Genomic DNA, 17359 nt, shown 5'->3' with positions numbered 1-17359 from the left:
ACAGATATAGAGAGAGGAATGGAAGGGCTTATAACTTGTGTTCTGTTTATCTACCACGATCATTAGTGATCTGTGACTCGTTAATTGTTATTTACTTAAGGGATCCGTTCACATTCACCGGCTCCTGGTTTCTTTTTATTAGCTTCTTCTATTTCTAGTCTCATTTCAGAATTTTCATCGATAATTTATTAATCACATTGATTTCCGACTTTGCAGCCAAGTTTAACGATGTTGGTGGCACTGCTGATAGTGGTGCTTGTCACCGCCCTGTTTCTAGCCTGGTTCTACCTTTTTAGAAACAACACTGACATTCCTGTCTCCCCCGGTTCTAAACCGATTGTTGGACACATGCATCACTTCATGGACGTTACCAAGGACACTCTTTATCTGTACGTTCTCATTCTCACTGCGATTTTTCATGAAAAGTACTGCTGTTAATTCATTGTTTACATTATGAATGTTATTAAAAGTTGCAAACAACAATTGAAATATCCGACCATTTTGAGATCTTTTCAGGTATGAACAGCGATATTTCGAGATGACAGACCCAAAGAAAACAGGATCAGTGTCTCACATAAAGTTCTTTTTTCAATCGAATTTCTCCCTGAACAAAATAAAACAAATATTTATTTTTACGGCACAATCAAACAATATCAATAATAAATAAATCAGGGGAGGTTTGAAGAGGTTTCAACACTGTAACTGCAGCTGAACCCCTCCTCAAATCAAACGTTAACATCAACAAAAACTTCCAATACGATGCAGTTTCTGGGTAAATTAATTTCTTTCCTGTATTCTTAGCTTAATCAGATTGATTGGAAAATAAGTAATAATAGTAACATAAAGTGTAGCTATGATAGATTTCCAGATCATAATCAATTGCGATTTTCCTCTATATAATATGATATCTGTAATCTATACTATGTAGAAATCATCTAAGACAGATAGCATATATTATGATATATGGTTCCGGTTGTTTATTTTTGTATCCCATATGATCAAATCTTTCTAATTTACAAATATATCAGGTGGCTGAAGAACAGTGTCCTCGTACTCCCCGGACAAGAATGGCAAAAACGACGTAAGATGCTTACTCCTGCTTTCCATTTTAACATTCTGGAAGACTTCTCCGAAACGATGAAAAAACACGCCAGTTTGTTTGTCTCGATGCTGAAAGCGGACCCAACCAAGCTTATATGTGAAGTTATAGAGGAAGCCACATTTTATAGCTTATGCGAAACATCTTTTGGTATTGAGTTCGAAAGTGGGGAGGAAGCAAAAGCCCTTTTTGCTCCCATGGCGGCCCTGATGGCCGAATTTGCGATGAGAACATCTTCCCAAAACCCCTTAATCCAATCCGATTGGTACTACAACAGGACGCAGGGTGGAAAGCTTTGGAATTCTTCTGTACATGAGTTGAACAGACATATAATGGGAATGATAAATAAGGCGAAAACGGCATTGGAGTTGGGTGAAACTAAGCTGCACAAAGGAAAACGAGCATTCCTGGACCAAATGGTCTACGAACAGGCTGAGCGAGGGGAGCTTACTGACGAACAAGGTAAGGACTTTGATGATATTGAACATGGAAGTTTACCGTACCTAGGAATGGTCGTTAAGGAAACCTTGAGGCTCCAGCCCCCTGCTTCTATTATCGGACGCAGGCTAACTGAACCAATGGATGCTGATGGTCACATGCTTCCCGCTGGAACCAACCTTGACGTATCCATTTGGTGGCTTCACCGGGATCCTGAGCATTGGGACAACGCCGAGGAGTTTGACCCAGAAAGATTCTCAGAGGAAAACTCCCGAGGCAGAAACCCCTACGCATTTGTTCCTTTTTCTGCAGGACCTCGCAATTGTATAGGTCAAAGATTTGGCAATGTTGAAACACGTTTGTTCATTGCAGCTTTGGTTTATAACTTCAAAATGAATTCAGAGCAAGAGCTCGGCAAAGGATTGTTTAGGACTCTCCATTCTTGTTTCATTATTCCTGGTCCGGACTTCAAAGTTGACTTCGCTCCCAGGGTTTAAGATTCAAGATAAGAGATTATAAAATATGAAAAATACATTATAGAATGTTAAAAGAGTTTTAAATCAAAAGTAATTTTGATGTAGTTGCACTAATTATGTACAGTGATTATCTACCATATTACAATTCTTAGAACATGATTGGTGATGTGCTTTGAATGAATTGCATGCATACTGAATAGTTCTGAATATACTATCTTTTCATCATGCTCTGGCCTCTGGCTAACAATCGCCATTTAAACATCTTATCAGCACAAAGAATGATTTAACTTTAAGGGATGGCTAGAGTGTTCTTCGCTTATCTTGTTTAATAGGATGTATAACTTTAGGAGCGAATTTTGAGATTTCCGCTGTTTTTATAACTCATTAGCCTCGAAGTCTCCACGAGTACCTTAGTCCCAGTTGGTCTTTTGGTCATGTTTCCAATAATATATACAGGTGCTGTGATGGACCTTGAATAACTCGACAGTTGTTCTTCTTTGCTCCTATGACATGATTGAAATAAATTTTCGTGCACATACAGAATGAATGGTTAATAATTTAATATATATGTAGACCAAGCTCTGTGCACGGGATGCTTCCTGGAAGAATCCAGTTCTTTTAGCGGGGCACCCTACCTAAAGCCAAATTGAGATATAATAATCATATTCCTAGGAAAATAATCAGAAATCGAATACCAATCAAATAATATGATATATAGGAGTAGTAACCATATTTACTATGCAAAATGCCCCAACCACATAGTGTAAATTTATATAATATTCAAATTCCATATCATCATTAAACCTCAATAGTCAATATAATAGCCCAAGCAAAATTAAATAACTTCTTATATACGATACCTTACTGTCATACTACAAATTAATTAAACATTTGAATCTGTTAACCAGAGAATAAATTTCTAAACCTAATGCAAGTGAAATAATTTAGATGCAATAATGAATGCCTAATGTGAGTATCATCTGTCAATGTCCTTGTAAAACAGTCTGTACAAGAGATATGAGTAACTAATATAGAAGAAAAAACAGGAAGTTGACGTCTATTGAAAAATAAATAAAATAACTAGAATATAAATTAGAATATAAAATAACATTCAATCAATGTGTCGTCAATAAACTGTACAATTATCAAATGTTAAAACTGGGTGATACAGTCACCAAAAATAAATATTAAGTATTATAAGTTAATAAATTAAATGTGGTCTATAAAACTACCACTAGGTATAATAGGTCAATAAATTAAAAGTGGTTTATAAAACTACCACTGTGCGAACCCCTTCTCCAGTTAAAACATGTCAGCCATGTGCAAAATCAATCAGAATGGTAAGGTGGTAAAAAAGGGAATATCCTTTCGATACATCAATTATATATGCCTCAGATTTAAAAGAATTAGAAGATACTTAGTTATCGTCGACTATGATTGCAGTGTAAAATTTGTCATCCCTGATAATAGAATTTTTTAACAAAACCGCATCCACAAATCCATTGGTGTGGGTCGATTGGTACTATAATAGGACGCAGGGTGGCAAACGCTGGAATTCTTCTGTAAATGAATTGAGCAAACATATAATGGGAATGATAAATAAGGCGAAAACGGCATTGGAGTTGGGTGAAACTAAGCTGCACAAAGGAAAACGAGCATTCCTGGACCAAATGGTCTCCGAACAGGCTGAGCGAGGGGACTTTACTGACGAACAAATAATCGGAGAATGCAACACAATATTACTTGCTGGCCATGCCACGACTACTGGAACCATAGCTTTCTGTGTGTACTATCTTTGTAGGCATCAAGATGTCCAGGAACGTCTTTACAAGGAAATCGCTGACCACCTGGAAGGTAAGGACTTTGATGATATTGAACATGGAAGTTTACCGTACCTAGGAATGGTCGTGAGGCTCCAGCCCCCTGCTTCTACCATGGGTCGCAGGCTGTCTGAACCAATGTATGCTGATGGTCACATGCTGCCCGCCGGAACCAACCTTGACGTATCCATTTGGTGGCTGCACCGAGATCCTGAGCATTGGGACAACGCCGAGGAGTTTGACCCAGAAAGATTCTCAGAGAAAAACTCCCGAGGCAGAAACCCCTACGCATTTGTTCCCTTTTCTGCAGGACCTCGCAACTGTATAGGTCAAAAATTTGCCAATGTTGAAACACGTTTGTTTATTGCAGCTTTGGTTTATAACTTTAAAATGACGTCAGAGCAAGAGATCGGCAAAGGATTGTTCAGGAATATACAAGGTGTTTCGGCTGTTCCTGGTCCGGACTTCAAAGTTGACTTCACTCCCAGAGTTTAAGATAAATATAATATTAATTAAAATACAAGTTCTAGATGAGGGATTGTGAGATAAAAATTATATTATGTATAATTGTAGAAGAGTATAAGCTTACTGCAAGCCGAGAGCTATGGGGTCCAGTCAGGATCAGGAAAAGTAATTTTCTATTAGTGGTAAAAAAACGGGCACATTCTGGGACTTGCCTCATTTTGTTGTAGGTTTATAACCTACTAGGACGCGCGCCGAGTTGGATTCGTCGAGTATCACCCGCTAACTCATTTTGCTGCACAGAGTCAGAGTCAGAGTAGGCGTATTTTGAATTACGATTCACTTCAAATTATCAATAATTTAATAATTATTGTTCAATTATTTTTCAATTATAGCCAACTTTTATGGCCAGAACAGTATTATTTACGGTTTTTTATCAGTTTTTGTTTCAGTACGTATCATTTTTACTATTGTGCATGTATAGATTTTATTTCACGGGTCATTTCAATGATTTGTGTTTTTAGAAATAATCAAGTAAGTTTTAATGAGCGTGTATTCATTCGCTATGATAGATAAACATTATATTATGTACATTGTACAATGTACTTTCTCAGGAATTTAAATTTTATCGTCCATAGCAGCGCAGCATGGTAATTATTTACTATTTTTATTATTATAAAGGGTCTCAATAAGAGGTCTCGACTGCCTAGGCGTCAAACCTTGGCAGTCGGTAGTTTTCCTCTGGCCCGGGATCAGCTGACCCTAGGGACCAGAGGGTAAAGGTGTAGAGACTATGTGTATCTACAAATCTTTCGAGGTTGTTTTTACAAGAGACAGGGCTTGCTACGCAAGGGAAGAAAACCGGGAGAAACAATCACAAATTATACAAATAAGTATTATAAAACCTAGCAAAAAGAAATTAAAACAATCCTACTCCTACACTATTATTATTATTATTATAAAACAGGATCTTACCGACAAAAATGATTCTTAAAAATACCTTAATGCGGTAAACTGTACCCTTGAAAAAGATTTTCCCAACATCTGTTGCATGCAGCTATATCTCTAATTTCGTTCAATTCATGCAAGTTGTCCATTTGCAAATTTCTACTACTTAAATCACTTCTTAAAACCGATAACAAGTTCATTCTAGGTCTCCCCAATCTACCAATGAATAAATTATCTGATTCAATAGCAAAAGAGAGAGCCGTTTGGGCTGGGGTGTTCTCCATACTCCTGAGAATGTGTCCAAACATCTTCCACCGCTGGTGTTCAATACGCTTGGATAACTTTTCAACTTTGCACCTTTCATACAATGCTTTGTTGCTTATCATACCTTTAGGCCATTTGATCTTTAAAATGGACCTGAGGTGTCTACGATTTTTATTATTATTTTAAATCGAATGTCATTGAAAACTTCAGTAAATTTATGTTAGCAGTAGTATATTGGTTTGTTATCATGTTTGATATTTTAATATTTATACTATGTAGTTGAATGTGAGAATGTATTTAGTTTTGATATTTAGATGATAATTATGCGTATTCTTCTAATTCAAATTAGGCATAAAATGAGCAATCGAGAATAACATTTACTGAATTTGAAATAAGAATGAGGGATATCCCACAACTATTATAGATTCAGAATTGGTGGTTTTCTTGAAACAGTCATCAAGTTCAGCTAATTAAAATACACATACAAATCAATGCTTTTAGTCCAGTCCAATATACGTTCAAAAATCCTCGTAGAGTCGTAGTAAAGTATGTTTAAAGTTCCCAGCGCGACAGCAGGTTTCGAGTTAAAACATGGTGAGGCCCTCTATTGGTATTCTCACTTGTACCGCCAATTGTAAATCGTACTCGTTTTTTTCGTGATGGTTATTTAAAGATAACTGCACAGTTCATCGCATCTAGTTACTTATTATTTTAGTTACTTATGCATCATTTACTCACATTCTTTATGGACTTAGTCATAAGTCAATACCATATTAGTTAATGGTTAGTAAACGAATTGCAACTAAACCGATTTTTCAGGATGTATCCATGGTCGAACTTTGTTCCTACTGAACCAAACCCACCTCCCAGCGATGATCCCAGGCAATTATTCTTAAAGTCTTTACATGAAACGCCAGGATATCTGAGAGACGAGGCTCCAGTCAGCTCCCCCCTTTCTAGTACACAAATACCTTTATACATTGAAGCTGACCCCCCTCCAGATGCAGCTCTATCTACTCGTTATATTCATCCCCTCCACACACGCACTGGATATCATGACCCATATCATGATCCATATCATGACCCATATCATGATCCATATCATGATCCATATCATGATCCATACAGACAAGTACCATCGGATTATTGCCACTCTATTAGTGAAACCCCATTTGATGGAACTCCTAGACCCCACTCAGAACACAACTATCCTGCATCTCATGATGGTAACACAGCACAGACTCAATCTGACCGTGTCACCAACACAGCTCAACCCTCTCTGTCAGAGGAGATTGTAAAGGGTTCAATACTTGAGGCACTTGTGTCGCTAAGTGGTCAGAAACCACTGGAACCACAGAAACCGCCGTACCTAGGACTGACCGTCATACCTAGGACTGATAATAGAATGCTTGTAAGTTCTATCATGGACCAAGATGCTTTATCATATGAAGCTGACATGAAGAAAACAGGGAAACAAGTTTATAAACGATTGAAACGACGTCGAAAAAGTAAAAAGAAATGTGAAGAAAGGGCTCTAATTCAAATGTTAAAGGACACCAGCGGACATTTAATGTCACAACCAGCAAATCTGCCAGATGATATCGACGGTGATGAAATATCTGATATGAGTTTGAGTGATGACCAATTACCGGATCCTAACGCAAATTTCATCCATCCTACTGTTCAATTAATGCAAATGACTGAAATATTGCCCGTCCTTCCCAATTTCAGAACTCTTCCCCCATCTGAAAAATCACCGTTTTGTCAGACTGATCGTGCTCCTCATCCTCGTGATCCACAGCCATTTTCAAAGAAGTTTGTTGTAAATCTAATAGCCGGGGAAAATGCTGACAAGTTCTATCCTTCAAAAAGTGGAGAGATTTACAAAACTGGTAGTTCCTTGTTCAAGTGTGTGGAAAGACCTTACTTTGGGACAGTGTTTGACAGTAAGTCAACAGGTTATCAATAACCACATGAATTTTAATCTTGTCTGTAGTTATTCTTCTCTTCTCTGAAAGTTTTCTTGATCAATGATTATTTCAAACTGATTTAAATCATGCCGGGTTTGAGTTAATTTTGCCGACACCTTTTCTCTACACCTTTGCTCGCTCAGTGCGTTAATTTCAGAAATCCTGCAGTACATTCCACTACCAGATTACACAAAATCAGACATTGAACAGGAAGAGAAGACTAAGTTCTGTATAGGCCACCGATACACGGTGTGGCTCGATAAATCAGAACCTGACTACATCTGCATGAGAAAGGTATTTCTATGCGAAACAATTAACTGAAATGTTTCTTACAATTTTATGAATCCAGCACTGCTTTAGTCTTTAAACTGAAATAGGAGCTCTAAATTTAGGGGCTAACTTTTTGTGCTTGTTGCATAGTCATCTGAAACATTATCATCCTTTAATGCTATCAGTGGAGCTGTCTCTTACACAACTAAAACAATGCTATAATCTAAAGTAAACAACCAATTTCAGTTGTAAAGAACAGCACCACACCACGTGACGTCATGTCAAGGATTTTCACCAGGTCACGGCATCCTGCGGCTCCATGTACGTGACTCCTTCATCGCCGAGCAGTCTCCCCTTTCCGACTCTCTTGTGATGAATTACTTACAAAAAGCGCTCCCAAACTGCCCGCCCCCAGCCTTGGAGTTCAGTGTGCCTGATGGGGAACCTAGTAACATTCTGATAGCTACCTTTGTAGACTGTTCTACACTTCCGGTTGGTTTATGTTTTATTCAGATTATTTCGTAATAACAATAGCTCCAACTGCAAGTACGTCCTTACACCTTAAGACCAGGTTTCTACTGATGACTTACTGATTAGAATTCGATTTAGGAGAATGTGTCATCAGTTTCTCAATCGAATTTATTATTTTTGTGTAAATATGATTCGTCGCCTTTGAAATTTCATGTTACTTTAATTTCAGAATGTCAAGGTAATTCACAGAGGTGTCCGTGGTGGAATGGCTACTATTCCCGCACTATATAGACTCAAACTACGGCGAGCCGACGTTTCCTAAAACTTTTTACGATCCAAGATTGAAAGAACTATTCAAATTCAGTAAACGACCGGGGGTAGGATTTGGCCGGGGCCGGGGCCGGGAATGTCCAAATTTTGCCGGGGCCGGGAATTGGCCGTTCTGGAATTTGGCCGGGACCGGGGCCGGGGCCGTGAATTTAATAAATCCACGGTCAAGTTAGAACTTTTCAGGACTTAGGATCTGAACTTATTTTAATATGACAATATAATGTTCGTATCAATTGAACAGTTTAGAAGGTAATTAGATTTCATATATATTTTGGTAAAATAAATTTGTTCAGCTGAAATAGTAAATAAAAGTTGGCACTCTGGACACTGGACATCATCCTTTCAAAATTGAAAATCCTTTTTAAAGATTTATATGAAAGTTTTAGGCCGATTTCGATCAAAAATTCCCGGCCAAATTCCCGGCAAAAATTGAAAATCGGCCGGGGGCCGGGAAGAAATAGCTCCCTCGGCGCCGCGCCGGGATTTCACGGCGCCGGGAATCCCGGTCGATTATTGTTCATTCAATATCTTTCAATTTATTTTTCGTGATGATTTGAAGATTTTTAAGTTTTGTGAAAATGGTGCTCAGGGACAATATTTGACAGCCCTAAATAGCAGAAAAGCTGTGTCATATTTTATATGTAAAGAATTGATATCGTCAATTAAGCATAGGGGTCGTTCATATATTACTTTATAATTTTTTGGAACATTTGTTACCCATCAATCTATTATCCGGTTAGCAGTTAGCTGGTTTTTGCCTTACCGAAACCGGTTGTTAGAACTTACAAAACTTAAATAAAAGGCTGTCGGAACATGCTGGATTTTGCCATAAAATTGAAATGAATCCTTATTATTGGGCTTTGGTCATTATCAATTATAATATTTGCTACACGTTGTATACCTCTCGTGCACGCGGCCGGCCGGCCGCGCGCGCTTCGCGCGCGCTCAAAAGGGGTTACAGCGAGTGTCAATATAATATTGAGAAAGACAATATTATTATTTATCACCAATTCAATGCATAATCAATTTATATATATCCGAATAAATTTAATTTAAAATTAAATGATACAAGTATGCTAGCAGCTAGCGCGCTTGTATCTGATCAATATACACGCTGTTAAAATTTGTCATACGTTGTGTCGCGTTGTATGACCCACCGCGCACGAGTGCGCGGCTCCCCTGTATCGTCAGGACGATGGGGGTCGCAACGTGATACAAGTTAAAATGGGTCTTACCTTGACTATTGTTAATGATCAGGCCCGGCGAGCGCTACTTCGTAGCACTTGCCATCGGGAACATTTCGAGAAGAAAGCGGCGCGCGCTACTTCGAAGAAATTTAGACGAGTAACATCCGTCAAGTCTTACCACAGTACCACTCACATTATTTCAGTTGGTGAACGGACCCAGGCGCTCTTAAGCTTTTATGAGCCCTGGTTGATTGCTGAGAGTGGCGACGGGTCTGACATTAATTTTATCTTAGTTTTATCTATATTCTATTAAAATTCTAGTTTTGAGTTATATGATTTTTATACGATATCTATATATATATATATATACGGTTACAGCTGCTCGCAATAAATTATTGCTTAGCCGAATGCTCGAGAAATCGTGTGTGAGGGTTAAATGGGGAGCTGTGCAATATAGTACAGCGAAAAAGCAAAAACTCAATGGATGGTTACCGTAATGGGTGCCACATGCCTAGCATGAAATATTTACCTACTTACTTACACTTGTGTAGGCCTGTAGAAGCATTAGAATCGGGCGTTGCCTGCCACAGGCTATCCCGAATTTAGAAGCTTGCTTTCATCATCATCAAAAATTGTTAAATATGCTCGCTATACACTTAATTTGTAGATACCGTATGTATATGTACATATCAGCTCATAATACCAAATAATAATAATAAATAAATTAAAAGCATGAAGAGGTCCAAAACCAATTCAAGCATGACACCAGGTTGAACACATTGTCATCGGAAGCTGCAAGCTTATTAATCTTTATATTAATTCTTATAAGTCATAGAATAAAATTTGACTTGTTAAGAACGACAATTATTGCTCTTGGAGGAGAAAGAGGAATAAATAGTGGTAGTATAGTTAAAATATCAGATTGAGATATTAATTTAGAGCCAACAAATTGAATTAGCTACTTATACTTTGCTACTACTACAATACAAAGGGTTTTTATGAAAGATTTTTTTGAATTTTTATATAGGGTCATTGTTATATGTGTTTATTGTTTATAAGTCATAGTTTGGAATTACACAATAAGTTCCGCATTTCTAAGAGCTATACAGTATACGACCAGACCGATGATAGTAATAGCAATAGTACTATGTTTACAGTATGTACTGAAGGGGTATCCTAGGAAGTTTCTTGAACTTTTAATAGGTACCCCTCCTCATTTAACCCTCAATCAAGGTTCCTATCGTTCGGCTGAGTCGATTGAGGAGATCGCATAGATCCAATGAATTCTTAGCTACTCCTTAGACTAGGTGACACTGGGATTCGATGATGTTTCCTGTTTAGGCCTAGCAGTAGACAAATCAACAAGCATTATGTTGTAACCAGAGTAAAAAAGAAGTAACAAGATCAGAGTAGACAAGTTATTATCAGAAATGATATGCAATTGGCACATCCTACCTTATCCTTGTCACTAGTCCCAATTGGATTCACTTTACACAAAACATGAACGTTTACAATTAAATTTAGACGTACATATTGGCACGATATTTATTAGAAAGCAAACAGTATAAAATAATACGTGCGTGCGCGGCTTGAGCCGCGCCGCATAACAATTTATGCGTTTAGGGGCTGGAGTACGCGTGTTTACAGATTAATGAATTGTTGCATTGTAAATATTTAAAGTAGACGATATATTATGATTTAATAGTAAATTTTTCAAAGCTGGCTTTGGACTTAGGTAAAATTATAATTTATTTATTTAAAAGAAAAAACCACGGATAGTTTTTAATTTACATAGTGGCATAACTATAATCAAGTTAATCCTGTTTTCAAAAATGCGCGGCTTTGGCGGCCAGTTATTGACTTGTACATAAAATTGAATTTTAAATAGAAATGTGAATGTATTAAAATTTAAAACTTTCAAAACGGAGGCTTATAAATATTATTATATTATGATTGTAAAATAAAGGATAAAATTTTAAATTTGTTTCACTAAAATTTGTTTCACTACCAGACCCCTTGAGCGCGATTGCACCCTTGAGCGCGAGTGTGATACACAGTTGTTCCCTTTTTGGCATGCTGAATATTAATTATCAAAGCACAATAGCTCCTGATTCAGGGCACAATTGTACCTTACCTGGGGACCCCAGGCTACTATATTTATGCTCATAAATAGAGATTTGGGCTGAGCGCCACCCAGTAAAATTGTACCTTTATAGCATGCAGGCGCACTTAATCACTGGCAGACAGGCATGCTATAACTGTGATCGATAGAGTTCATTATTACAATCATTCCGTTGATATTCATATCACATTCATCTTACTATATATAAAGCGAGACGATATATATATATATATTTATCCGTGCCATTTTACTGACACCACGGCATCAACTTTAACGCAGATTTCCGCAAAAACCGTAAAATATATACAACTGAAACTTTTTTGACTGGGTCAAATGCTTTAATGGCCTCCAAATCAGCATGAAAAAAATAAAAAAAAGACCAAGAGGTAGAAGTTTTAGAGCCCAAAATTTGGTACCCCAAGTGGTATCAAAAACGCGAATTAAATAGGTAATAATTAGTAAAACAAATTTTAGTAAAACAAATTTAAATTTTGGTATTTATTAATAACAATCAAAACATATCATATCATAAAAATAAAGCCGCACGTTGGTTGACTGCCTCTGGCCTCAGTATGGTGAATAATTTAAGCTTGAAGGTGCCCTGCGCATTTACAGAACATTATGCGGCGATCACATGATCACGAGGACCTGTGAGCGCCAAATTTAATTTAAACTTTCTAGAAATCATACATCACTACGAGTTACTCATGCTTTTTTAATTTTTATAGGAGTGTAGATTGTCAGGTATTTCATTCATTCATACTTAGTCGGTTTAAAGCTGTTATATTTATGTTTAGAACTCACTATTGTTTGAACTATGAAAGCAGAACGTAGATAATGGACAATATACCGACGACAATACCAAGGACCCGAGTGCCGCATTGACTTTTCCGGATCCGTTTTTACCGAAGGCTTATCCACCAGTTACTCATGCTGCATGTATAGTCTGATAATATTTTGTTTTATCTCTAGCAAGCATTCTGTAAGTTGGAGTGTCGTATTTATTATAGTAGAGCCAGCCAACCTCCGCATTACAATCTTTTGTGTGCCAGGTTCGTTTATAAAATCTAATTATTTTGGTCTCTTGAGTCTTGACACCATTTTAGGGTTATACGGGTTCCTGCTAGTCATTCTAAAATAATTAGTCAGAGTTAACCATGTGTGTGATAATTGCATCATAACTCCACATTTAACCGGTGACTATTTGCACTTTTAACACTCAACTATCTCAAAAAGGTTCAATAATCACATTGAGAAGCAGGACACACTCACAGAATGTAAATTCATCATTAGAGGTGCAAGAAATGAATATTTTGTGATTTCTGGCTCATATCTGCACAATTAACAGATATAAAGAGATGAATGACTTAATTATGTGACATTTGACTCTTTTTGGACCACCTATTAAAATTTGGTTAACTTTCATAGCATACTCCTTGAGATACAAGTATTTTAAAATGCTTCACACAATTTTGGCAGTGAAAAATCAATCTCTAGTGCCACCTTTTTATGAACGTGTCCATATGAGGTTAACTTTCTAGAAAATAGCAATCCTTAATGAATTGAGGGTAAAGTTCAAGATTAAACAAGCTTTTTTGGTATTTTTCCCAAGAACACTGAGTGTGACCAGTGTTTTCGAAAAGTTGAGGTTTAAATTTTTTAGCTTAAGTTGTCAAACTTATGAGTGCAACATCTCAGAAACACAAGGTCATATTGTGATCTGGTTTTTTTCCTACTTGTTTGCCTCCAGTAGCTCAATCTCATTCAAATATGTTATGAAATGAAATTTTAAAACTAGAAAAATGATTTTTTGAAGCTCTGGTCTTAACCCACACAGTACATGCAAGTATAGTACTTAGTATAAATGTTCTTAATCTGAAAAAAATGTACAAACTTTTTTTTCTAAACACTGCAAATCAAAGTACATCCTTATTTTCTATACATAACCAAATTACATTTTAGGGTTTAAGCCTCCAGAAATGATAATACTGCACTCGAAATGGCACCATCAATAACAAGAAAGCCCCCCATGAAAATGGAAATGACTACTGCTGGTAGAAAACAAAAGGAACGATCTCGCTCCAGACAAAACCGTGAGCAGTTTCGCAATCTTATCGGGGAACTTTCTGTTAATGTCACAGGTAGTAAACTATCAACCAACAAATGTTTGATGGCTGTCAGCAAAACCTTCAAATTGTCTAATGTCTCCAAATGGCTGTCTGACGATTTTACATTGAAAGACAGTCGACTAGCTCAGTTTGCCTCAATCTCCAACTTGCTGGCTGTAGAAGGACATCTTGGTTGGGCATTTGACAGTGAGGGACACATTCTGTATGTGTCACCTAACTTCCAGAAACGACTGAATATCCAAGGATGCATCATAGGCACCCACCTGAGTAAACTGATGCCTGAACATGATTTTGTCCTGAGGGATCTGTTTGTTGATAATTGCCAGTCAACTTGTACAACCATCAAGAAGAAGAGCTCAAAGCTGGCATTTCGACCAAGTCCTACTCCTGCATACATGTATGGAAAAGTTCTGACGACTCACCAAGGTAATTATCTCAATTATCAGTCACATTTCCCAAAATTTTGGTTTTCCTCTTATTGATGCTTAGCTTAGTTTACATCTTTTTAAATAAATTTATCACGATACTTCACTTTGTGTAAATAAATCAAGCTAAGATCGTTTCAGTAAATTTGATTCTAAAAAATGTTTTACTTCCAGGTGACAAGGTGTATGTTGGCTCTGTAACGTTCTATGCTGATAAATCATCTTTCCACCACCAAAACTTTCAGTATTCAAACACTAACTTTGCTGAAATAATTCTTGATCAGAATTTTGACGTACTGAAGCGACACAAATTGTTGGAAAAGATGCAGAATTTTACACCAGCATTCAACAATTTTCTTGACAGTATCCTTCCTACTGATCTACCCAAGGTGATGGAAGCTTTTAATAATGCTGCCATAAAGAAGCAGTTCAACTTAGCATACAGGGTGAAAAAAGCAGACTCCTTGGACTCGATCATGGTCTTTGGACAATTTTACATGGGAAACACCCAGAATGGAAATAACGTTATTTCAGCTTTCATCTCACCTGCAATTCTCGATGAATTGAACGAAGATGAGCTCTATGTGCAAAAGAAAGGTGAGCCACAAATTGTCATCAAACAAGAGAAAATTGAGGTCACTGTGACCAAGAGGGACACACTCTCTCCTCAAAGTTCCACAAGCACAAACGAGTCTTCCTCATCTGAAGGTTATATCGATGATCTAGACTTGATCAGCAGTTATGGAAATCTCCTTCCTGAAAATGATCGAGATATCCTTGATGCTCTAGATGAAATCTTTCCGTCAGTTCATGACGATAGTACGGACGATGACTACAAAGATATGCCATTCCTTGAAATGCCCAGTTACATCAAGTGCTTTGACAGTTGAAGAGAAATTGATGTCTGACATGGAACCAAAATGTTCATTACAATTTGAGCGAGTTATGCAACATCCATTCAAATAATGGTTGTCTGTGTTTTTTACAGTGGAAGCATTGTAGACATCCCACCTTCGATCGAAGATGTGCTGCAGAATAGGTAATCATCTAGCTGCAGCACATGGGAAAATAAAACTATACAGAATACGAAGTAAATACTGTTTAATGATTGTAGTGACTCAGAATTCAGAAGTAGAAACTTAGAAATCACCAAGCTGCTTTCATGTCCAGGACTCTTGAAGCGCTTCATTTTAGACGTTACTAATTTAAGATATTTTATGCAGAGTGATTATCTGATCAAGGATTATCAACTCCACTTTTTGTCACTTTAAAAACATAGCGGTTCATATGCTGCTTGTTATGTTAAAGAAGGACTAGCGGGACATTTCCCGTGATATATGGCCCTCTCTATTTAATTATTTTAGTGTGATATTGCAATGCGGCCCCATTTGCCACCCTCTGGATGGCAATGTGTACTCAACTTGACCTAGTTCAATAAAAACCGTTTTCTGCCAGGATATGTAAGGTCAGGGTCCCTGTTATGTTTTATTTTATGAACATTTAAATTGATAATTGTGGTTTATTATTGACTTAAGACGACGACGGATTAATATGCACAGTGTGTCATGTTCAGTCGTTGTGGATTGTGTTTGTGTACCTTTACTGGATCGATGTGTCTCGTGTAGTAGAAAGACGATCGCATATATATCGAGTAATTGCTGCTGGCAGTGATAGTGTATATGTGACCTGGTTGGGAATAAATTGTTAAGTCTCAACCATTTTATAGCAGATATATCTTGTTTTTGAATTGGTTGAAATAATACCAATAATGAAGCTTAAAATAACATTTTCCAATGAAAAAAATCTGTTAAATAAAATGATTGAGGCTATTCATATGGGGAGGTTTCTTTCATTTTGAAAGAGGTACTAACGTGCAAACCACGGTTTATTACCTGAGTTCTATATTGTGATGGTAAGTAAATTTTACTTCACCGAAATAATTTACATTATAATAAGAGCTCTGTTATGTTTTTTAAGTTTTATCTGAAATTTCTGAAATTAGTATTCATAAAGATGAAAAAGTTAAGTGGTTGAGTTTTGTTCTAAGAATTTAGAACCCATTTATATAACAAAAAGATTTTGAAAACGATTGCTGCCGCTTTGATTAATATTTTAACCATCTAAGATAAGTCTAGAGAGGTGAATGTCATAAATTGTAACAACTGTTTTGTGTTCCTGCGAAATATTGGCATCTAGCCAGGTATATAGTCATGTATTACACAATGAAAATATAATTAGAGAATTTAAGGCTGTTAGAATTATTTTTGTCTCGGCCAGGCCTGGTTTGTGAAAGGTTATGGAACAATGTGTCCCGGTACAATTAGTGTCAGTATGAAATTTGCTGGTTACAGTATGCATCATACTTTTCATTCAGAATACCAATGTGCGCTATTGTCTTTTCATAATTCAAAATTTTAAGGAGAGCCAGGCTTAAAACATTTAATAATAAACTAATTGATTTTTACATGTGCCAAAGTTTTTGTTCAATTTGTGAGTTCTCACTCTTAAATTATCCTTCGATTTCTCGATTCGTTTACATAATATGTGGAAGCAACTTAAACAATAAAATTAATGAATCTACATACCAGGAAATATTGAATTGTATTGACGGTAGTACAAGTTAATCATACAATATTTGCCGGTAAGTAATCATCTTTTTGTTAGTATGACACTGTTATGGCAATCATCCATTAATTTTAAGATCCGGAAAGATCCGACAATGTAAAGGATTTTTTCGTGGTAAAACTTAACGGTCTAAGACTAAAACTGAAATCATCATGATCGTATCAATGATTAGGAGTTAGTCAATTCTCTTTGGTAATTAAGTTAATTTTAAAGCTGTAAGGAACTTGATGATAGTATATTGGAGTAACTTAGTAATGATGATTATCGTTAAATGTCTTAACTATAATAACAGTGCCCTACTTTCGATTTTTTGATGATTTGAG

At 36.7% G+C, this 17359-nt stretch overlaps 2 protein-coding genes across 2 annotated transcripts; both read left to right on the top strand.

The window, feature by feature from the left end:
• The first annotated feature begins 228 nt into the window (after positions 1 to 228).
• Positions 229 to 4432, top strand: LOC134820994 (cytochrome P450 4ae1-like). Its single transcript, XM_063831660.1, has 4 exons — positions 229 to 389; positions 686 to 772; positions 1029 to 1894; positions 3661 to 4432. The coding sequence occupies exons 1-4, from the start codon at positions 229 to 231 to the stop codon at positions 4326 to 4328; spliced, it is 1782 nt and encodes a 593-aa protein (XP_063687730.1). The 3' UTR covers positions 4329 to 4432.
• Positions 4433 to 13771: 9339 nt separating this feature from the next.
• Positions 13772 to 16953, top strand: LOC134820970 (uncharacterized). Its single transcript, XM_063831637.1, has 2 exons — positions 13772 to 14412; positions 14586 to 16953. The coding sequence occupies exons 1-2, from the start codon at positions 13857 to 13859 to the stop codon at positions 15299 to 15301; spliced, it is 1272 nt and encodes a 423-aa protein (XP_063687707.1). The 5' UTR covers positions 13772 to 13856; the 3' UTR covers positions 15302 to 16953.
• Positions 16954 to 17359: the final 406 nt, after the last annotated feature.

Source organism: Bolinopsis microptera, chromosome 9 (assembly GCF_026151205.1).
Source record: "Bolinopsis microptera isolate Bmic1 chromosome 9, MBARI_Bmic_1.0, whole genome shotgun sequence".
Classification (NCBI taxonomy): Eukaryota; Metazoa; Ctenophora; class Tentaculata; order Lobata; family Bolinopsidae; genus Bolinopsis; species Bolinopsis microptera.
This window is presented reverse-complemented; position numbering and strand designations above follow the sequence as displayed.